This window comes from Alligator mississippiensis, chromosome 5 (genome assembly GCF_030867095.1).
Source record: "Alligator mississippiensis isolate rAllMis1 chromosome 5, rAllMis1, whole genome shotgun sequence".
Classification (NCBI taxonomy): domain Eukaryota; kingdom Metazoa; phylum Chordata; order Crocodylia; family Alligatoridae; genus Alligator; species Alligator mississippiensis.
This window is the reverse complement of record NC_081828.1, coordinates 183249021-183273341: the sequence shown is the minus strand read 5'-3', so window position 1 is coordinate 183273341 and position 24321 is coordinate 183249021. Positions and strand designations below refer to the sequence as shown.

At 40.0% G+C, this 24321-nt stretch overlaps 1 protein-coding gene across 1 annotated transcript in view; it reads right to left on the bottom strand.

Annotated features, from left to right (window-relative positions):
• MALRD1 (MAM and LDL receptor class A domain containing 1) overlaps nucleotides 1–24321 on the bottom strand; it is a 516028-nt gene that overhangs the window by 298229 nt on the left and 193478 nt on the right. The window contains exons 22-24 of the mRNA XM_059729363.1: nucleotides 18097–18207; nucleotides 16830–17043; nucleotides 4423–4670 (exon numbers count right to left, since the gene is read on the bottom strand). Coding sequence (XP_059585346.1) covers nucleotides 4423–4670; nucleotides 16830–17043; nucleotides 18097–18207 — 573 coding nt within the window. The remainder of the gene's footprint in view (nucleotides 1–4422; nucleotides 4671–16829; nucleotides 17044–18096; nucleotides 18208–24321) is intronic.

The following is a 24321-nucleotide window of genomic DNA, read 5'->3' as shown; positions in this document are numbered from 1 at the left end:
GAACCCAACCTAGCTGAGTTCCCCAGTTTGATGGCAGCCCAATCAAAACAGCAGCAAAACAGCAAAACCATTTCAATGAAATGGAACGGTGCTTTCAAAATAACCAAACACTGTTCCATTGAAATGGATGTCAAAGCAGAATTTTGCTGTTTTACATAGCCCTATTACGTATCCTTAAAAAAAGATCGTTTGTTCTGGATACAGAATGAACTGTGGAACCTAATCTGTAGCCTGATGTAGTCTCCTGAATTGTGGAAAGTGGTAGGAGTTCATCTATACCTTTGTGCTTAAAGTATTTTGTATGAACTAACTCTAGGTACTGTCAGAGGTACTCTTCAAACAAGTAAAAGGATTGACTATAAAGGGATCCTAAGTTTTAGACACTCCAATACCTAACTGAAGGCACCTACATGACCACATTTGATCTGGCACTATGGCATTTTTCTAAGCAAATACATCCCATTTAAACCCTACTAAGTAGTAAGCACAGTTTAATTGCACTTTCTAATATGTATTACTCTGCATTTGTCAATGCTGAATTTTGTGTTTTTCACCCATTCTAATTTAGATCATTAATAAATATATCAGACACTACACCCCCCCCCAGTTCTACAAACATTTTTTTACAAGCTTAACTGAAAGTTCAGTTTGTTGTTAGCATGCTTAAAGTATGTGCATGGCCTTGCAGGATCAAAGGTCACACCAGTACTTGCTTTATTCCAGAATGGATATTGACTGTTTATTCCCTGACCTAGATCTTGTAACCAGTTTTCAGACTCTCATATTTCAGTTCTCTAAACATAGTTCTCTTTTAAGCACACCTTTGTCTCATGCTACACAACTATTTATCTTCTTTTTTTCCTTTTATAATCTTCTTTTTTTCCTTTTATAATCTTCTTTTTTGGGGAAAAAAGATTGATCAAAGATTTTTTTATCACTCAAAATAAATTGCATCTACATTGTCTATATTTCTGTTATGGAAACAAGGGTTTTTAAGCAACTTACTTTCAGAAACCTTAGATGTAAACCATCTGGTCGAGATCCTTATTGCAATTTAAACTAGGATTTTGTTCCAGTGCCACCTATTTTAGCACCTGATTCTCTGACAGTGCCTCATCTTTATTAGCAGGAAGAATAGCTCTGGAGTTGGCATGTTTTGTTGGTGCTCAGTAGTGAATGCTTATTCAAAGAAATCATTTAAGTTGCTCAGCATTCTTCTTAAAAAACCCAGATTATCCTTTTACTACCTCAATTAAAATATAGCAGACTATCTTGGACTCTTTGGCAGACTAGCTTCTTCCTCCAAACTTACTTTAACATTTTTGTTTCATGTCTGCCTCTTCTTGCTTGGATTCTCTCTTTACTTCTAATTTTGTTCTTATAGTTTGCTGCTGCAGTGTGTGTTCCTTTTCAACTGGTATTTCTTGCACTGCCTTTCATTTCTGATACTCTTTTGCTTGAATATAGCTTGTCTTTAAACTATCATGTTCTATCTTGCTTTCTACTTCGTTTTACATTTTTACATCTCCTCTGGGTGAAATCCTGGGCCCATATTTCAATTTCTGACCTCAATGCAGTATATACTTATGTAGTATCTTTAGTGACACCAAAGAATTTAAGCCCATGATGTTTCTAGGGTCAAAATTAACAGACTCTTCTGATATCTGGGGCCTTGAAACAGCTATTTTTGTAGAATATAGCATTACCTATGCCACATCAGTACACTGGTCCGTTGACTTCAGTATCACTTTTATCAGTAGAAGCAATGGAAGATGGTATGTCTCCCTATATATTTGAAAAGGGTTATTCTGTTATATTCTTTATTCCATTCTATGTCTGCTTCACCTCTCAATCACTAATGTATTCCGTCTCTTCTGAGAATTGAAATGCAGTTGTGTACAATTTACAAAGCAAACCAGCAATGTATGCATTCAGTCCATTTCAAACATAAGGTCTCTGGAAGAAGAGGTCTAAAGGAGCATTTCAAAACTACTTGGAGATTTTCAAAACATGGTAGGAAAAAAAGTTTATGCCACCATGTCAAACACTTAATATATTTTATTTAAAGAAATTTAGGCAACTCCATATGCCCACTAACCATATTTATACACAGAAAAGCTAACTGTTGCCAGCAATTATCCTTCCACATATTTCTTTGTATTATATATACAGCATAGAATAAATATTCATATAATGAACCATTCATCATTAGTAATCTATATTACTTCTAAACTATTTTATTGGTATCACACAGATGTTAAAACAGATTCTCAGAGCATAAAGACAAACAAGTTAACATGGAGAAATATGAGCCTGAAAAATCATGAGGAGTATCTAGGCCAAATGAAGGAGGGAGACGCTTTTCCCATATGTATATATGTATATTTTAAAGGCTGCAAAAGAATTGCCTTAGAAAACATAAATTTATGGTCCAAATTTTCCAAGTTATATTTTTAGTGGCTAGTTTATTTTTCCCCATTGACAAAATGAAATTATTAATGTTATATTTATTTCATAAAATCTGACCATTTCTATTTAACGTTTCCTGAGTTTCTTACCTATAAAGGTGCTTGACATTTGGCATGAGGCCAGAGCAAATGAAAGCAAGTGAACTGAAAAATATCAGACCAACTTAAAACATTTTAAAAAAAGTTATAATCTCCTTCCATTTTGGTCATACTTTTGGTTCTCTCTATAAATAAGCAATATAAACCATGTGAGTAATGGATAAAAAAAAACGCTTGAAATTTTGGACTGAGATGCCATTCACACAGTAAATCTCTTTAGTAGTTTTCCTGGTTTGGACTTCCTTAGTTCCAATGAGCAGCTGTGTGCTGGTATACTCAGAGGGTCATGTCATCAGCTTAAATCAATGGCTTTTGAGAAATCAAATTGAAATTGTCATCATCAAGGTCACTTCTAATAGAGTTACCCTCCTGAAATGTCTAGATTCTATATGGAAACAAAATTAGATAAAATGGCCAAAAAAAGGTGTAAACCAGGAAAACAAAACTAATTTCCACAGAATCCTAACAGAAGAATATTAAACAACCTCCTTTACAGGCTAACATACACTACAACGATAATGTTCATACATATACTGTTTGTGCATATACAAGCATATAAAACTTGTACTGTCTCTCAGACAGGGGACTAGAGTTGGATTCCCTATGTGAGGATGGATTAAGAATTTCTGCCATATGCTTGGTAGTGCAGATACTTCACGTAATGATGCAGTATCAAAGAACTGTTAAGCAGATGTAGGAGCAAATGAATTAACCTAAGAAGCTGAAGTGGATGTCTGCAAGTATGGTGGGCAGAACTTTACATGGTAATAGTAAAATAACAAATGCTCTATCTAGTATTTGTTAATTTATTTTGTGTTTCTTGAAGGCTATTTTTAATTTAAGATTCACTAGGTTAATTGCCTTAGCTTTTATGGATGTGATGAATGTGTAGGAGAAAGAAGGAAGGATGATGGAAAACACATTTACTTTTTATTTATAGTTAAAATATATAGAGAGGTCAGGTATGTATTTGAATCGGATGCAAAATGTATTATTTAAATAGATAAATAAATGCACTGCTATACTTGCATTCATATTTTAAAGCATTCTGGTTTCTCTAACTCTTAAAAACTCTGTTAGTCTGAAATGTCAATCCCACTTGTCTACACCTGGAAAAACCTTATGTGCAATTGAAAACAAGAAATGCCTACTGTGTTGGAAAATAAAGTTTCTAAATAGAGTAAGTAATTGTAGGAAAAAGGCAATCTCTCCTTTCAACATCCAGAAATCCCTTTCTAATACATTGTGCCTAGAGCCACTATAAGTATATCTGTTTAAGTCAATGTGTTAAGAAGCTACAAAACACACTGTTAGTAAAGAAGGCAGAAGGTACATTGAAAGTAAATAGCCTTTGAATCCATGTTGCCATGTCTCTGCCAGACGTGTATCAGGAGAGATTAAAACTATATATTGTAGCACTTTGATAAGTCTACATAATAGATCAGTCTTCTTATCATATATTCTTCCATTTGCAGTTGCATTGTTTTTATGCAGTTGGTAATGTCCTCTGTTAAATTTATTCATTAAGATCACAAAGTGGATGTGTGTAGCTTATGCATAAGGCATTTTCTAGACCAGACACTGAAGAGACAATATTCTTGACTACTTCTGGATCTCCCAGAATATTCATTGGCAGAATTCAGTTTCTCTAATTTTCTGAAAAACAAAGTGCTTGTTTGATTATAGTTTCAAGCCCAATAAAAGATAGGGGCTATAGTGTTTTTAGAACATACTTGTGTTCTTTAAGAAACAAGTTAGTGAGATCAACCAGTATCAGAGTAGTGATTACCTTGTTGCATTCTAAAAACAAAACAAAACAAGCTCTGTTTCTTGCTAGCATTATTCCTTGGCATACCTTGCAATTTTTGCTGTTTCCACTTAGCATGGGACTAGAAATCCTGGCTTTCTGCTCTGGCAACTGAGGGAATGAGCTCTTTATAAAGATGTAATGACCAGATGGCCCTTGCAAAGTATGATCAGCAGTTGGCCCAGTACCAATTTTTGGAGTGCTGCCAGTTCTGAGATTCCAGTCAAAGTCATCTTTCCTGCTTTGCTCCCAGTCACAAAGATCAAATTCAAAATCACAACGCCCTATGGATGTACCTGAAACAGTATTTGAAAAAAAACCACCATGAAAAATAAAAATAGATTGAATAAAATAAGTTATTACGAAACAATTAATAGCAAAAGATGTCTATCTGCATCTGGACAATGGAAAAATAAACATTTTATTAGCAAGAGGATTTTTAACAGATAGCGTTACTGTCATAAAAACAATATTAATTATTAGACCTTTTAAATAGGATTTTTGATTACTAATCAGCCTAATTTAGTTCAAATGGCTTTTTTCTGTTTGCTTTCCATAAGAATTAAAATGCATTTTAATGGACAATATGCAAATCTGGATGCATATCTATGTATCCTTTTCCTTGAATTTTATTTAACATCTAGAGAAAATATAAAGCTGTCAACATTTAACTATGCATCTTACACATATATATAAAATTAATGTTTGCTGTAGAGATGCTTTACAAGATAGAAGTATTTAGATTTATAGATGCCAAATAGGTCAGCTATGTAAATAAGCCATTCATATAAATTACTGCTAATATAATTTCAATATTCCACACATTTTTACTGCCCATATTTAATTACCATATTCAGTAAGCAAACCTAAGTTCAATGAAGTCAGTGAAAGACTTTCCATTGACCCCCAAGGCCTTAAGAAACAATTATTATAACTTGAAATTTGAACGTGGTTTGCACCTAAATTTGTAAATTGGATTATAGGATCATTTGAAAGTATGGCCGGATGAGACCTCATGAGATCCCCTGCTTAGTCTCCTATGCCCTTACAGTCAGACAGAATAGTATATCTCTATCCTCTTTATAAAAACCTGTCAGGTATTTGAAGTTTTTTTTATCAAATACCCCCTCTATATTCTCTTTCCCAAACTAAACAATCCAGTTGTTTCACCCTTTCTTCATAAGTCATGCTTCCCACGCCTCTAATCATTTTATCACTCTTTATTGAACACTTTCCAATCTACCCATATCTTTCTTGAAGTGTGGGATCCAAGACTGGACAGTGGTTTGTCCAGATAAAGTTTCACCAGGGATGAACAGAGCAAAGGAATCATTTCCCTTCAGTTACAAGTGAAACTCCTGTTAAAACAACCCAATATGCCATTGATTTGGGGTTTTTTTTGCAAGATCACACTGTTGGCTTATATTCAGCTCATGGTTTACCATAACCCCTAAGACCTTTCCTGCAGTATCATAGCATAGCCAATCACTCCCCAGTCTTTATTTGTGCATGCATTACTCTGTCCTAAGCATAGGCAATGTGTGTGTGTGGGGGGGGGGGACACAGGGAGACACGTACCCCCCCTGAGATTGGCCACCACCAGCTTCTGTGGGTGGTCCCTTGTCACCACCCACTACCCCCTCCCACCACCATTGTCTGCAGGAGGTTCCTGCTCACCACTTGCTGCTCACCACCCCCCTCCTTGCCGCTGGCATGGCTGCCAGTGTCTGTGGGTGGTCCCTGCTTGCTACTCACCACACACCATCCTCCCTTCACCCCCCACCAACACTGCCACTGGCATCTGCAAGCAGTCCCCGCTGCTGCCTACAAATAGTGCCCCCCCCAGTCTCGGGAGGCACCAGTTGTTCATGGTCCTAAGTGTAGGACTTTGCACTTGTAATTGGTGAGTTTCATCTAATTGATTTTGGACCATTTCTCCAGTTTACCCAGGTCATTCTGGATCCTATTCCTACCTTCCAAAATGTCTGGTAATGCACCCAACTTGGCATGGGAAATTGGTGGCTCCTGCATCGGGGGGGGGGAACATGCCACCCCCCCAGAGGCCAGTCAGTGACCAGGGGTGTGGGGGGGTGTCCCCTTGTGGTAGATCTCACTAACCAGGAAGCATGAGCAGGGCACCTAGAAGTGCCAGCTGCACTCCCGGAAGTGCCAGCAACGCTTCTCCTGATGCCTGCATTCCCTGGCCAGTGCTCACAGGGGAGGACACTGATGCTCCCACCTGCCCCCCCTGCCCGTTGCCTAAGTGGGGACTGCCAGCTGTGACGGGATGCACCAGTGTTCTCAGAGGCACTCACTATGCATGCACCCCCTAAGCGTCACCACTGCAACTTGGTATCATCTACAAATCTGCTAAATGTGCATTCAATCCCATCATCCAAAACATTAATGAAGATATTAAACAATATTGGACCCTCGACAGACTCTTGGGACACTTACTTGATACCTCTTGCAACTAGATATTGAGCCATTGATGACTACTTATTGAGTATGATGACCCAGCTAAATATATTCATGTTAAAATACTTTATTCTAGTCCACAATTCTTTACTTATTATCATGATTACTTGCATACCATACTTCCTTTAGTATGACTTGCACCTCTTTTTTAGAAGGTAGAAAGAAGATAGAAAGATTTTTCCAGAACCTTACCTCTCATAGCAGGGGCTCACCATGGATTTATGCTCCCAGCCATGGCTGCAAGTCAATTAAAACTCTAGCTGTGGAGCTGTAGTGAGAGTGAGCGATGATGATTAATGGATTCTACCCCTCCTCCATGCAGCCAGAGGAGTGCAGCCCCTAGCAGCCATTCTAGTACCTATACCTCAATTTTGAAGGCCTAATTTTTCAGGAAAAGGTGTGTGTGGTATGCAAGTAAATACAGTATGGGTCACTTGGTTTGACAGTATAAGAACTGACAAGACCATCTCCCAAAATAGAAACTGCATTTTTCCAGCATTTGAGGTCTGATAAAGTTTAGAAACTAAAAAGCAGGTGAATTTAATGAAAAACTGTTTTGGAAGTCTTATCAAACAGACTAAGAAGGTAATAAGCCACTTCTAAAATGTAGTGATCAGATTGGAATGGAATTTTGTGGCTTGAATCACCCTTAATGGAAATTAATCTGTCAAAAAAGATGCAAGGAAATATATAAACATCAAATACAATTTTCTGTACTATCTTTTTTTTATATATTTATTGCCATTCTGTATAGATGTTTACAATAATTTGGTTGTACAAACAGAGTAGTCGGTGGGGGGTGGGGTGGAATCGTGCAAAAAGTAGTAGCAAAGTATTACTCAAACCACAAGATGTAACTTATCAGAGCTGTGTGTAGCTGCCATAAGGCTATTGTAGCCCAACTTCTCTCCTCTGATCATTTAATTACTCAAAACCAAAGGCTTGCAATTAGGGAAATCATCTACAAAGTCCACCACCATTCATTGTAGCATTTGTACTTAAGTACTTTTCCCATAGAAACATGGTTTTCTGAATCAATGCCTGAAGCTGTATTTCTATTTAATAAGGCAGCTAATGGTAGACAATCTTATATATAATAGGCATAGCAACTACCTTGGTGATAACCTATGAACTTTGAACTGAAAGGAATAAAAGCAAATGCTGTTTATTAAGTAACAGAATGGAGTTGGATCAATCAGCTAGCCAATTAACTGGACAACTGTTGAATAACTTAATACAAACTATTTTATATCATGAATATTAGATATGGGATCTAAGTTATCTTGCCCACAGATGACTTCAAATAAACTCTTGTAACAAAAGTAGTAATCAAATATAATGAAAAAGTAAAGTAGTTATATCCCTTTCTATTAGCTAAACTTGATAAATTACAGTTTTAATCTTGCAGTTGGGGAAAGAAAATTTTAATTCTGAAGTAGACTGTTAGTTGGCCCAATTAATAAGTAAGGTACTTTGTAGAAGTGTAGTTGGCAAGCTAGTGATCTAGGATGTTTGTTTTGCCACCACTGCAATATAAAAAGCTCTGTGGCCTACCTTGCATTATTTAATGATGTTATTTTAAATGAGTCATCCCTTCAGCATAAAAAAAAATCAAGTAATGGTTGAAAATTTAACTATGAAGTAATGTTGCTATGTTCATTTTCACAAAACCATTTAAAATGTGAGAAATTAAAGGACTTTCTTCAGCAGATATTGGCAGGCAAGATTCTTTGGGTTGATGTGATACCTTTCATTAGGCCAACTAAATAGTTGGAAAAAACATTATTTGCAAACTTTTGGGCACAAACATCCTTCTTCAGGCAGTGGGAGTCTCTGCTGATGTTACGAGTTCTTCAAGGTAAAAAAGTATTTTGTAAGTTCCCTTTTAGGATTAGAACTGAGAGATTGGAGAGGGAATGCTTGTCTTGTGAGAAGTGGGCCCCCAGAGGTAACTGGATATTTTTTGTCTTTGATGGATTTTCGGTGTGCGTTCATTCTGGTGTGCAGTTAGTTGTTGTTTGGTTTCTCCTAAATATTTTCCTTCAGGGCATTTGGTGCACTGGATGAGATATATTACATTTCTGGAGGTGCATGTGTAAGATCCAGGAATGGTAATGGTTCTGTTGTGGGGTACAGTTATTCTAGGACTGGTGGAGAGGTGTTGGCAGGTTTTATATTTCTTGTCTTGGCATGGTCTGGATCCATTTTGTGTGGTTTGGGTCATAGGAAGTTTGCTTCTGGTGATGAGGTTAGCAAGATTCGGTGCTTGTTTAAAGGCTAGGATGGGTGGTTCTGGAAAGATCTCTTTAAGAACTGGGTCTTCTTCTAGTATGGGTTCCAGGGAAGGATGGTATGTCATAACTAATGATGTGTGATTCATGGGGATTTTCTTTTTATACTGCAGCAATTCTTCATGTGGTATCCAGGTGGCTCTTTCAAAAGTGCAGTCTATCTCTATAGAGGAGTGTCCTTATTGAGTGAAAACCCATTTGTGATGTGATGATCATGGGTATTCTCCTTAGTGCAAATTCAGTGGTATCGGAGAGCTTGGCTGTAAATCACAACTTTTTTGTTGTGTTTAAGGTGATTGCTGGTTCTGTGTATATTGGTCTGTGGGTTTCTTGTATATGGTAGTTTGTATTCTACCATTGTAGATATTGATCATGGTGTCTACAAAGGAAATGTTGGTGTTGGAGTATTCAAGACAGAGTCTGATGGAGAGGTGTTTATTGTTGAGTTTGTGATAGAAATAAATCACAGACTTCAGGATTTTTAGTCCATATGATGAAGATGACATCTATATATCTCAGGTATAGCATGGATTTGATGGTGTAGTTCTCGAGGAATTCTTCCAGGTGGATCATAAAAAGGTTGGCATATTGTGGGGCCATTTTGGTGCCCAAAGCTGTGCCCATGGTCTGAAGGAAGTGTTGGGTGTTGAAACTGAACTTATTGTGTGTGAGGATGAAGTGTATACATTCAGTAATATCTTGAGACCTGTACTCTGAGTTGTAACCTTGCTCTTGTAGATATGTCAGGCAAGCTTGGATGCCATCCCAGTGTGAGGTGTTGGTATATAAGCTGGTGATGTTCATGGTGGCTAGGAGGGTATTGCAACCCTTCAGCAGATGCCAGAATTCCTGTCTCTCCAACCTCACCATTATGCAGAAATCTTATAGCCAAGGCTCCACCTACTTACTGGTGCTATCTGATGACATGTTTCATGTAAAGGGAGGAGTACTAGGTTCATGGACATAAACCAAGATGTGGGGAAACTATATGCAATGGATTGGAGGAACCTTAAAAAGTTTAAACTAGGTTTGCAGTGGTATGGGGACCAAAGCCTTGAGGTAAATGGGGAAGCAAGTGACCTGGAGGAAGCACAAGCAGGAGAGGGCAACAGGGGAGGCCTTCTTCCTGAGAAAGTAGGGCAATCAGCTAGTTATCTCAGGTGTCTGTACACAAATGAATGGAGCCTGGGAAACAAGCAGGAAGAATTACATGTCCTTGCACAGTCATGGAACAATGATATGATAGGAATAACAGAGACTTGGTGGAATAGCTCACATGAGTGGAGTACTGTCATGTATGGGTATAAACTGTTCAGAAATGATATGCAGGAGAGAAGAGAAGTGGGGTTGTGCTTTATGTGAAGGAGGTGCATGACTACTCAGAGCTCCAGTGTGAAACTGGAGACAGATCTGTAGAAAGTCTTTGAGTTAGGGTGATGTCATGGTGAGTATCTACTATAGATCACCAGACCAGGAGGATATGTGGATGAGGCTTTCTTCAAACAGCTACGGCAAGTTTCCCAATTGCAGGTCCTGGTTCTCATGAGGATCTTGAATCATATTGACATCTGCTGGGAGGGCAATACAATAGTACAGAGGCAATCCAGGAAGTTTCTGGAGAGTGTTAGGGACAGTGTTCTGGTGCAAGTGTTGCAGAGGCAAACTGTAGGCCATGTTCTTCTTCGCCTGCTACTCACAAACGACGAAGAATTGGCAGGGAATGTAGTAGTGGATGGCCACTTGGGCAGTGGTAACCATGAGGTGACAGTTCAGGAAAAGAAGGAAAGAGAGCAGCAGAGTAAGGGCATCAGTAAAGTAGATTCTGAGTTGACCAGGGAACTGATGGGCAGGTAGGTGGGGGTGGGGGGTGGAATCCAGGATATCTGGTTGTATTTTAAAGAAACCTTACTGAGGGCCCAAAATAAACTATCCCGGTACACATAAAGACTAGCAAGTATGATAGAAGACCAGCTTGGATTAGCAGGACTTTTCGGTGAGCTGAAGACAAACAGCTTACATGAAGTTGAAATTTGGACAAATTGCTAGGGAACAGTATAAGAGCTTGGGCATGCAGGGATGAACTCAGGAAGGTCAAAGTCCAATTTGAATTGAAGCTAGCAAAAGACATCAAGGGTAACAAGATGGGTTTCTAAAAGTATGACTGCAACAAGAAGAGGATCAGGGAAAGTGTGGGTCCCTTACTAAATGTGGGAGGCAACCTAGTAACAGATGAGGAGGAAAATGCAGAAGTACTCAGTGCATTTTTCACTTCAGTCTCCACAAGCAAAGCAGCACCCAGACTACGGCACCTGGCAGCACAATTTGGGGAGAAGGTGAACAACCAACAGTGACAAAAGAACAGGTTAGGAACTATTTATAAAACCTAGACATGTATAAGTCTATGGTGCAGGACATGATGCAGCCAAGGGTGCTGAGGGAGTTGTCTGATGTAATTGTAGAACTGCTGGCCATTACCTTTGAAAACCTGTGGTAATCAGGGGAGATCCTGGAAGATTTGAAAAAGGCAAATATAGTGCACACCTTTAAGAAAAGGAAGAAGGAGGATCCAGGGAACTACAGACCAGTCAGCCTCACCTCAGTCGCTGGAAAAATCATGGAGCAATTCCTCAAGGAATCCATTTATAATCATTTGGGAAGAGAAGAAGGTAATTAGGAACAGTCAGCATGGATTCACCAAGGGCAAGTCATGTCTGGCCAACATGATGATGAGATGACTGGTTCTGTGGATGTGGAGAGAGCATTGGATGTGATGCAAATTGACTTTAGCAAGGCTTTTGATATGGTTTCCCACAACATTGTTGCCAGCAAACTAAGGAAGCATGGGTTAGATGAATGGTCTGTAAGGTGGATAGAAAACAGGCTGGCTTGTCAATCTCAAAGGGTAGTAGTCAATGGCTTAATGTCTAGTTGGCAGCTGGTATTGAGTGGAGTGTCTCAGGGGTTGGTCATGGGGCCAGTTTTGTTCAATATCTTCAACAACCTGTAAGATGGGATAGAGTCCCATATTTTGCCCACCCCTGGTCTGACACAACACAAAGATAGAAACAGGCTCACAATCAGAAGTCAGTTTTGGATTATGACATGAACACAAAACCTCATTATTGTCCATAAGAAGGGTTGAGTAGAATAAGTACTTCATAAGCTTAAGAGCTGTAATAATAATGGAACCCAACATCTTTTGTAACCATAAATATTTATAGAAACAGCAAGATCAAAGTGAAAAATCTGGACTGGTTTTCTTTTTACTTTAGTGTATGTTTCAAAATGATGGGAATTTTCTTTTTGCCAAACCATATCAATCACCAATCCAAAACCATCAATCCCAAATGTGAGCAATACAAATGACCACCCTACTTTGGTTTACATGGAAGAAAGACTGAATTATCAACTGTGAGATAAGAAATCTTATCTGCACTAACAGAATACAAAATACGTACTCCTCTCCTCCTTCTGATGACCTGAGCGAATAATTGAAAATGACTTTTTAAAAAAAAATTAGCACACGTTTTACTGAATACTTTTTTCTCACCGCAAAACCATCAGTCAATCATACTTGGAGTCTCAAGTCAAAACTGAGACTGCAGAAGGAGTTATCATCCTGTGGTAACTATCACAGTGAGATTCTTGTGGGAAAGTTTCTGAAATGCCTGCTTAGATTATGCCCTTATGCTAAACTAAATACAACGTTTTAAGGCCCTCCCACTCATTACTACCAAATTCACTGCCATTTTTTTTCCCAAAACAAAAGCCTTCTTGGTTGTAAACTATATTGTCAGCAATATTAGAAGTTGATTTATGGTTGTGTCTCAAGAATGGGAACAGGGTCAAGCCAGATGCATAACTTATGCACTGTACTATGCACTGTTAAAATGAGTACACAGAATTAAAAATGTGGGTACGTATTTTCTGTTCTTTTCCTTCTGGAACTTGTCTTCAAAAAAAATCTAAACTTTATTAATAATTAATGCCATTTCTATCCAAAGTGAGATTAAAAAAAGATCAGAATGTAACTTCTACATGACATTTCCACTAATTGTTCACCACTTCCACAAAGGGGAAAACTTTCTTGAGGAAATATTTTTAGATATTGTCTCATCTTTTTCATGGAGCCCTGATTAACTTGTAGCTGCTAAGGCTTATGTCTTTGATCTGGGGACCAAATTTTAAAATATGAGAAGGGAATATAAAAAGTTATATATTCATAGAAATTTACTGAGAGCAGAAGCAAGCTGATGAACTATTTATTGCACACTGCAGATTAGATTTGACTACAGGGTCCTCCAGTTTAGTTCAAAGGAAAATTAAATTGTGGATTCATGCATCTGCTGTTCAGTCTAGTGGCCAAGATTTAAATGAGGGAGGGGGTTGCAATTTATGTATTTTTAAAAGCAGCTTTTTAAAAGATAATTTTATGAGAAACAGCTTCTGAGGCCTCCAGATTCTAGCTTCAGTCTAAGAATTTAATCTGTTATCACTGAATGTTCTGACTAATTCTATAACAGAGAGTAATAAAGGGACTAGGAGCCCCTGGTACCAGGACAAGTTACATTAGGACTCATCACATAAATAATATCTCCAGTTTGAGAAGGAACAGGGAGGCACAGGAGACATATTACTATCCATCATTCTCTTATTGAAATATTATAGCTAGCTGTTCTTTCATTTCCTTACTGGAAAATAACAATCAAAGAAGGGAAAAGAATTGATTTAAGTACTTTAATGCTTCATAAAAAATAGCACATTATCCTAAAAATGTCTGAAATAACTGCATTAAAATTACTATAACATGGAATAAGGTTCTGCTAAATAAGGCTCAGAGGAAACAGAGCACTATCTGATCTCAGATACTTAACTATGAAAAAGTTGAACAGAACTGAACCATGAATGTACCAAGCTAAATTAATATTGCTATAGAAACTCAAAGGATGAGTTGGATGCCAGGTCTTCTTTGTATCACTGCAGAATAACTACATTGACCTTAAGTGAAATAGTGGAGTTCTTCCTGTTTGAAGCTGGCTAGGAACAATCCATTTTTTGTTTTATTTTCTTTTGGGTTCATTTATTTTGCTTTTTAAACAGAAAATTCATTTTCCACAAATTTTTTCCATGGAAACATTTCAATTCTGCTATATATATTTTTTTTAATTGGCAATCAAATACAATAGTTGAACTGGAATTGGTCATTGCAAACCACAGTTCATTTGATCAAACTGATTGAAACACTTTGTTTTGGATCAGCTCAACATTATCTTGAGTCTGTCTGAGTTGCTGCTGTGCCTCACACAAGTCTGAAATCTTCAGTAGGGCACCAGCTGTTTTGTTTCGATGCTGTTTCAACTTGTTTTGAGCTCAAAACACCAAACTCAAAACAAAATGAAAGGCTTCAAAATAACCTTGAAACGAAATGAAGGCAGTCGAAATGTTTTGAAAGTTTTAAAATATTTCAAGTTTCAAAGTTGGGCTTGCTTGCAGCTAAAGAAAAACTAAGGAGAGGGAGGAGGAAGAGTGGGGAAGAACTGCTCTGATGTTGACTGTGTAGCCGGCCAGTGACTGTGATCCTTCCCTGAGGTCCTTTCCAATCCCAGTGCTCTGGGGGAGGGACAGAAAAACTGGATAGATAGCATTATTTGTACTGAGCTTTCTCTGGTGTTCACACTTACAAGTGACACAAGTTTTGCTCTGAATGGTTTGAAATGTAGTTTCCCAGAAACCCCTGCACCTGGAAGGCTTCACAACCCCAGCAGGAGCTACCATCCCTGCAGTTCTCACCCCACTGCACCTTAACACACACACAACATGAGTTTTGCTTTCAAGACTTTGAGGTGCAGTTTCCCAGAAATGCCTGTATCTATCTCCTTGAAACTTGGCAGACTTCATGGCCTCAGAAGGGGCTATCATTTCTGCAAGTTTCAATGGAATCAGGCAAGAAATTACAAAGGATTAGACAGTTTTGTGCTTCCCCATTATAGCCTATGGATGAAATGTCGAAACAGTTTCAACAAAATGAAAAAGAACAGTGCTTTCGAAATTAAATAAAACTTGAAACAAAATACTATCCTGTCAAAACAGAAGTTGAAATGAAATGGTGCTGTTTCTCACAGCTCTAATGTTTGGGTGCTTAACATCCCCATTCACCATTCACTTTGGTGTTCTGGGCTCCCCAGCTGGACCACTTCTCTGATGTTGCCTTACTATCCCACATGTGACTAAGGACCTGTAGTGCATCAAGTGTGAAGCAGCCTCACCAGGATGTGTGGCCCATTCAAAGAACATCAGACACCCAAAAATCTCCTTCCAGAACAGAGAAAGTTCAATATGAAACCAAGTTGTAACAAAACTTGCTTTTGGTTTGGCTTTAAAATGTACTTAAAGCTTGATTTGGGAATGTTGACATTTTACATTTTGACTGAAAAAACATTTAATTCCAAAAAAAAGTTTCACTATTTCACAAACTATAATTTTTTCAGAACTTTCGATGGTTTGTTGGGTTGTTGTTTGTTTTTTTTCGGGGAGGGGGGGAGGGAGTTGCTATTTGGAATTGTTTAGAAATAAAACAACTATCAACAGATCAGACACATGCAACATGGAAATTACAGTTTCCAGTCAGAGCTACTCCTGACTTCCAGATGCATGAGATCAGAATCTGTACCCACAGTATAGACCAGTGGAGGCCAACTTTTTTTGGCAGGCATGCTACAAATTAGCCCCTCCCTGTGTACTACTTTAATCCCCTTTCCCCATCCAATCAGTAGCTCTGTTTTCTGATCTCTGCCCTGTTCCCCTGCCCAATTTGTTGCTCTGCTTCCTGGTCCTTGCCCTATCTGTTACTGTGTCACTTGTCCCCTTCCTGTGGGACACTTGGGGCATGTGTGTTGCTGGTTGGCTTTTGAAATGAAAGCAAGTGTTTATCAGTTCAATAATCAGACATAGAAGGCCTGATCCTCAGCTGATATATATGCTCAACTGAGATAAATCAAGTTACACAGATTTACACTGGTTGGGGACTTGGCTCTGTGCTTACTCCTCTGTCATAATTATTTTTGGATGAGTTGTGTTCATAACCCTTACAATTAGACAGATGTCTATATTGTACCAAATGATACAGAATTGGCTCAATGTGCATTTATCAAGTGTTTCCTGAAGAAAGAAGCTGTTGTATTATTAAAATACAGTATGCTGTTGTCCAATGCTCTGGAGAAGCACACTTTTGATATGAAGCACAACTCTGAATCTTAGGCTACCAGTCCTACCTTTTGATATCAGCTGTACAACTAAAGTTGTATGGTATTCAAGATGAAACAGTCTGCAGAGCCCTGACAATTCCTGAAACATTAAAGCAAGTGAGACTCCCTACATCCCTGAAGTATTTTGCCTGATTTTTTTTGCTTTGCTTTTTTCATGTGGAAAAAAACAATGTTTCTGTTGTGCTCTAACAGGCACTGTTCTCTGAATTAATGTTTTTCAAAACCTGCCAACACCACATTTTATTTTTCTAGGTGTGATTTAAAATTAAATTGAAAAAACAACTGACTCAAGGAATATAATTAAATTATTAACTTCATTTTGGTTTCTTCATTGACGAGCTGCCAACAGAATTGAAGCATTAACAATTCACAGCAGGCACAGTTACTTATCATAATTAGACTAAAGAACTGCCATACTTACTGCAAATGTTAGGGCTCTCATCTGAGTTATCAGCACAGTCATTCATAAAATCACACAGATTATCCTTTGGGATACAGTACTTGTTGGCACATGTGAATTCTTCTGAAGTGCAGGGTCTGTCTGGGATGAGCAAAGGGGAACAGTCTTCAAAGGAAATATCATCGACTGCCACATCTCCCAAATAACTGACACCACGTTTTGCCCGGAAAACCACCTAACAAATGTTAAAGACAAAGATTCAAATAAAACATTAACAGATGAGTATAAAAGCTCAAAAATACACAGTCTGGTGCACAGAACAGGATGCATCTGTGTGTCTTGTAAGCCTCCCAAAGCTTTTAACTGTTTAGGACTACATACTGTCTTCAGTTCTTCCTGATGCAAATAGAGCTGCATAAACATGAATCAGCACCAAGAAAGTGCAGGTTTCCTTCACCTCTGCCAAGGTTGTTGGATGACAGATATTGTGTTGGAATCCTTGTTGTTTATGTTGTAAAGAAAACTATCATATGAGTTTACACTGCTCTTTAAACAAATGTGCAGCTAAGAAGCATTCAAAATGCTTTATATTTTCAAAAGTTCTACAAAAACAGCAATCAATATTAGGCCTGTGTATAGCGGCAATTATTCACTTTGGATTTGGATTCGGCCAATTTGGGGGACAGTGATTCAATTCGGTGATTTGAATCACTGTCCCAAACCGATTTGGCTGAATCTGATTCAGAGATTCAGCTGCTGCCGAATCAGCTAAATTTCCAAATCAAACAAGCCCCATCCCCCACCTGCTCTCCCAGTCCCATCAGTGGCTGCCCCATCTGGCTCCAGCGTCCCGACTCTTTAAAAAAAAAAAAAAAGCCCCCACTCACCATGCAATTCCACTGGCACTTCCAGTTTCATGGCTGGCGCTTCCAGGGGGTGCACAGCCAATCTCATGGGTGCACATGTGTGTGTCAATGTGTTATAGAGCTATAGAAAAGGGTTATTGGGATTTCCAGGCCTATTATGGCTCTGTTCATTAGGCTGGAGTAATAGCAGTGGAACACTCCATAGCCTGGGATGGAGAAGTATTTCTTCTTCCTTCAAAACTTTACTTGCATTGAGCTGTGATACTTGGTTTGGAGGCCAGGGAAGGAATTTTGTTCTTAATAATCTGAAGACCAAGATTAACTCATCACAAATTATATAAAATATGGTGTGGCAGGAGAATTATTAAAGAGAAAATGTTAATTAGAATAATCTCAATGATATATGAATTTGAAATACACACCTGAAAATCAGAGCGTACTCCTAAGAACACTTCTGCTCTGTTCCACTGTGCACCTTGGCTGCCACTTTGAGCCCAAAGTTCAGACGTCACATTACCAATTTTACTGAGTACCTAAATGGAAATAGTGAATTCCAGACATTAGTAAATCTTCCAATTATTGACAAACTCAATCTCATTAATATAAATTCACCTCAGCCAGTTTTTCTTTAGATTAATTCCTTCACTTCACTTGAAAATCATCAGTAGAAAATGATTTTAAGTGTGATCTTCCAAGTACCTGATCCTGCAAAAGTTTTCTGATATTCTCCTGCATGCATAGTGAGTTCAGGAATTTCTGAAAAGTCATAAGGGTCAGAGGAATGAGAGACAATAGTTTCTATTAGGATATTCCATTAACATATTAGATTGTTCCAAGTCAGATTCAGCAATCTGACGGCACATCCCATTTTTCCCCCAGAAATAAGCTTGCCAATTCAGTCCAAAGGAACTTGGTCTCTTTGGACAATGGAAAGTACACAAGATATCCACCTAATTTCTTGCCTCAGTGAACAATCACTCAATTGGGGAGAGTCTACACTTTCCCTCTTGGCTAACCATTCTAAATATGTTTCACTCCAACTTCTTGAACATCCAAATTCAATTGACCTGACAATAATAGATGGATGAGAGTCTGATGGAGTGTGTCAAGTCACGTCTCCAGCCAGTACTGACAGAGCTACATATCACTTCACCAGTTTCCAGAGCCACCTCTCTTTTCAAGGATTTATTGTCACTCAGTATAATATTCTTAGAACAACCTGGACATTTTTCATTGTAATGAAGAAATGACATTTCTGAAAATTTATGCAGTCCTCTAAATGTATATGACACTATACAACAGGTAAGCTGTGACAAAAATGTAACAGAGCTTTCAAGTCAGAGGCACAAGAGGAGAGCATGCAACACATTAAATATAGAAGACAGAGTGGTGCTATAACCTTGTACCCAGTATACCTGGGTTTTTAGGAGTGCCCTTAATAGAGCAAGGGAGGATTATGGATATTAGTGAAGAGTGTAAGGTGAAAGAGGAGAGTCTCTTTTCACCTATGATGTATGCGTAAATGAACAAAAGTAATTGGAGAGACTTGTATTGCCATGAAAATATTCTGATCTTCCTCTTCAAAACTCTGCATTTTGACTTGAATGTTACAAATTTTTGCTTATATTCACATATTTAAATTTTCCAATGTTTAAGGGACACTATTTCTCAAATAAAGTCCACCTTTGTAAACCAGAAATTCCATCTTACTACTGCATACCCATAGTTGCAACTTTATCAAGCCTAATGTCGTACCATGTTATGCCCTTAAAATCAAAGGATTCCCTGTACTTTGGTGAAGTGGAAAGGCTTGTAAATGCCAATGCCTTTGAGAACTGTGGCAGAGGGAGTTTTAACTCCTGGTGGGAATACACATGCCAGAAAGGTCAAAGAATAGGAACTGGACAAAAAGCATGACACTGTTTATCTAGGCTGAGGGTTGAGTAGCAGATAACAAGATGTTCTTTTAAAAAGAAACATAAATTACAGACACATAAGACAAGGATAGTGGACCCTGGTACATGCCTAAAGCAGTGTCTTGTGGCAAGCAAAGGATTACAGTAAAAAAATAAATTGGCGGGATCGTGTAGAGAAAAGGGGCGGGGGTGTAGCTCTCTATGTTAAGGAAAGCTACACGTCCCTGCAAGCTGCTATTGGTGACCAGGGTGGACGGCTGGAGACCCTCTCGGTTAAAATCTGTGGGGAACACGGCACAGGGGACACAATGGTGGGAGTCTATTACAGACCTCCCACCCAAAGTCCTGAGCTTGATCAGGAGTTTGCCCGGGAACTGGCTGAGGCCACATGCTCCAGGACCATGGTTGTCATGGGTGACTTCAATTACCCAGACATCTTGTGGGAGGATAGCTCAGCAAAATCTGAGCAGTTGCAAAGCTTCCTCTCGTGCATGGATGACCTCTACCTGACTCAAAAAGTCTATGGGCCAACGAGAGGCAAAGCACTGCTCGACCTGGTACTGGCTACTGGGGATGACCTAGTCGGTGACCTAGTGATCACTGGGAAGCTGGGTGACAGCAAACCACGAACTGATCACCTTTACCATCCACCGAAAAGCTGGCAAGTCAGTCAGCAACACTGAAGTCCTTGACTTCAGGAAAGCCAACTTTGACAAGCTCAGGAGGCTTGTCAGTGAGGCCCTAAGGGACCATGACCACGGGGAGAGGGGAGTTCAAGAAGAGTGGTTGCTCCTCAAGGCAGCGATCCTCAAAGCACAAACTAAGTCTATTCCATCTCGGAGGAAAGGCAGCAAGAGGGCACATCAGCCCCCCCTGGCTCTCCAGGGACCTAGCAGACCTCCTGAGGCTAAAAAGAAAGGCCTACAAAGGATGGAGGATGGGAGTCACCTCCAAGGAGGATTATTCTGCACTGGTTTGGTCCTGTAGGGAGCAGACCAGGAAAGCCAAGGCTGCAACTGAACTCCAACTAGCTTTGAGCATCAAGGACAATAAAAAGTCCTTTTTCAGATACATGGGGAGCCGGAGGAAAAGCAAGGGCAACATTGGACCCCTGCTGAACCAGATGGGGCAACTGACAACTGACGCCCAGGAAAAAGCCAACCTATTAAATAGGTACTTTGTGTCGGTCTTCATCAGTCCCATGGGACGCCCATGCCCACTACGGGACAGGGAAGTCTGGGTGAGGGTGCCCTCCATTGATGCTGACTTCATGAAGGAACATCTGGAGAAGCTGGATACCTTCAAGTCGGCCGGCCCTGACAATCTTCACCCCAGCGTACTCAAAGAGCTGGCGAGCATCATAGCACAGCCTCTAGCACGGATCTTTAAAAACTCTTGGTGCTCTGGTGTAGTGCCCGAAGGCTGGAAGAAGGCCAATGTGGTGCCTATCTTCAAGAAAGGGAGGAAAGTGGATCCGGCTAACTATAGGCCCATTAGCCTGACTTCTATCCCAGGGAAGATCTTAGAAAAGTTTATTAAAGAGGCCATCCTTAATGGACTGGCCAATGCCAACATCTTAAGGGATAGCCAGCACGGGTTTGTTGCGGGTAGGTCTGGCTTGACCAATCTCATTTCCTTCTACGACCAGGTGACCTATCACCTGGACAAGGGAGAAGAGATTGATGTCATATATCTTGACTTCAAAAAAGCCTTCGATCTGGTTTCCCATTATCGCCTCTTGGAGAAACTGGCCAATTGTCGCCTTGGGTCCTCCACGATACACTGGCTGGAAAACTGGCTCCGGGGTCGGACCCAGAGGGTAGTAATTGATGGAAGTCACTCATCATGGTGTCCTGTGACCAGTGGGGTCCCCCAGGGCTCTGTCCTTGGACCCATACTGTTCAACATCTTCATTAATGATGTGGACACTGGAGTCAGAAGCGGACTGGCCAAGTTCGCAGATGACACCAAACTTTGGGACAAAGCATCCACACCAGAAGACAGGCGGGTGATCCAGGCTGACCTGGACAGGCTCAGCAAGTGGGAGGAGGAGAATCTGATGGTGTTCAACGCTGATAAATGCAAGGTTCTCCACCTTGGGAAGAAAAACCCGCAGCATCCTTATAGGCTTGGCAGTGCTATGTTGGCTAGCACTATGGAGGAAAGAGACTTGGGGGTCATCATTGACCACAAGATGAACATGAACCTGCAGTGCGATGCTGCAGCTAGTAAAGTGACCAAAACACTGGCTTGCATCCATAGATGCTTCTCAAGCAAATCCCGGGACATCATTCTCCCCTTGTACTCGGCCTTAGTGAGGCCACAGCTGGAGTACTGCGTCCAGTTTTGGGCTCCACAATTCAAAAAGGATGTGGAGAAGCTTGAGAGAGTCCAGAGAAGAGCCACGCGCATGATCAGAGGTCAGGGAAGCAGACCCTACAATGACAGGCTGAGAGCCCTGGGGCTCTTTAGCCTGGAAAAGTGCTGGCTCAGGGGTGATCTGATGGCCACCTATAAGTTTATCAGGGGTGGCCACCAGTATCTGGGGGAACGTTTGTTCACCAGAGCGCCCCAAGGGATGACGACTAGGTCGAATGGTCATAAACTACTGCAAGACCGTTTCAGGCTGGACATAAGGAAGAATTTCTTTACTGTCCGAGCCCCCAAGGTCTGGAACAGCCTGCCACCAGAGGTGGTTCAAGTGCCTACATTGAACACCTTCAAGAGCAAACTGGATGCTTATCTTGCTGGGATCCTATGACCCCAGCTGACTTCCTGCCCTTTGGGCAGGGGGCTGGACTCGATGATCTTCCGAGGTCCCTTCCAGCCCTAATGTCTATGAAATCTAGGAAATCTATGAAAATCAAACAAACATAATTAAACACAGATGAGATTTTCTTCATAAAAGATTCAAGCACATTACACTATGCCCCCACACACATCTGAATGTGCGCCTGTTTGCAGCAGTTCAGTCTGGGGCTGCTCCTGCCATGGTTGGGAGGCAGCTGCCTGGCAGCTGGGACAGCTCTCTCCACCTTGCAGAGATTGGGACAGGTCCCAATATCCATGGGGCTGGTAGGCAATGTCCCACCAAGCTGAGACAGCTCTTCCTGCATCCTGTGGCCCCCCACTACCTAGGATGACCAGAAGCAATTTGTTCCCAGTCAGCATCTACATGTGCACTTTGACACATTCATTTAATGCACCAATTTCTAGTACCTGAATGTACAGGTACTAGAAAATGGCACATTAAACTAATCTACTGTGCAGTAATCACCGTGCACATGTAGATGGTGAAGCTTTATTGTGCATTAGATTAGTTATTGTTTTACGGTTTTATTTCACAATGTTTTAAAAACATTCTCTAAGACTCACAAAGAGTAACTCCGTGATTTGCTAACCCTTACACAAAATAAATATGGTTTGGTTAGAGGTAGACACAGCTTAGAAACCCTATAATTTTCCTTATGGCCTCTGGGAACTATTGAATAGAAAAAAAAAAAGTCAGCCTCCATTATAGAAAATTAGGTGTCAGCCTCCCTTGGTAAAAAAAAACATAGATTGGGTGCTCAGGGAAAGAAAATCTCTATGAGTTTACAGAAATTTCTTTACATGGTGTGACTGGGGAGAGGGAAAACAGAATTTTCTATTGCTTCCTACAAACACTTATTCAATCCCTGTGATCAGTGTGGCTCTTTGGTCTGACCTGCACTCACTGAAGTGAAATGACTAGTTTTTGGATCAGACTTAAGCATGAGTGAGGCAGTAAACTGCTGACCTCTGTTGAAACTGATATGCAGTGGTAGAACTTCCAGATCCTTATAAAACTTTAAGGCCACAAATGATAGTGCTTCCAGGGGAAGGAACAAGAAATGTAGGTATCTTCAGGATTGCAGGTCTGGATGTAGGTACTAATTTCCACCTAAATCCTTTATTAAATGTGAACCTGATTGCTAGACTGGCACTATCCTCAGACCGCAGGAGACAGCTTACAACTATTCTGCTCCTAAAGAGACTTTGATAACGATAATTACGCAGGAACAATTTTTTCAGGGAATATATGACAGTCCTCCTCTGTAGGTGGTGTTTCTTCTTCTCCTTTTGGAAACACACAGAAAGACTAAGGCCACATATGGGCATTCCAATACTATCCAGAGAATTGGTGTTTTCCTGGTAGAAAATAGGAGCATGCAAGCATTTGTTCAGTTTCTTCTGGAAGGAACATGCCCTTTCTGGGAGAAAGATCTTTTAGGATGACACCTGGAAGAAATTCCCTACAAAAGAGGGGTTTTTTTTGAAGGAATGAATGCTTCTACACTGGTTCACTTCCCTTCTGGTCTGCAGAAGATGTGGAGAACAGGGGAGAGGGTTGGCTACAGGCTGAATGCCTGTATAGCTCCCTCTCCTGGCAAAAAAATTCTAGTCAGGGATATTTCTCAGAAATTTCTACCACTAGAAATGAATGCCTATTTATACTCTAAGATTGTCCCTGGATCTTAGGTTGATATGGGAAGTGTTTGACTTCTTGCCCCAACCCTCTTCCACTCAGAAGCGTACAAGGCTTGATGACTACTTGCATCATTGGAGCAGCACAAGGCAGTCAGAGTGAACCAGTCAATCTGGCCCTATATTTTTAAAATAAAGTAAAACACTTTAAAACCATAACCTCCCTCTTCTTACTTTTGATGCATACTTCTTTATTGACATTTGTCAAGCACTTAGTTTCAGATT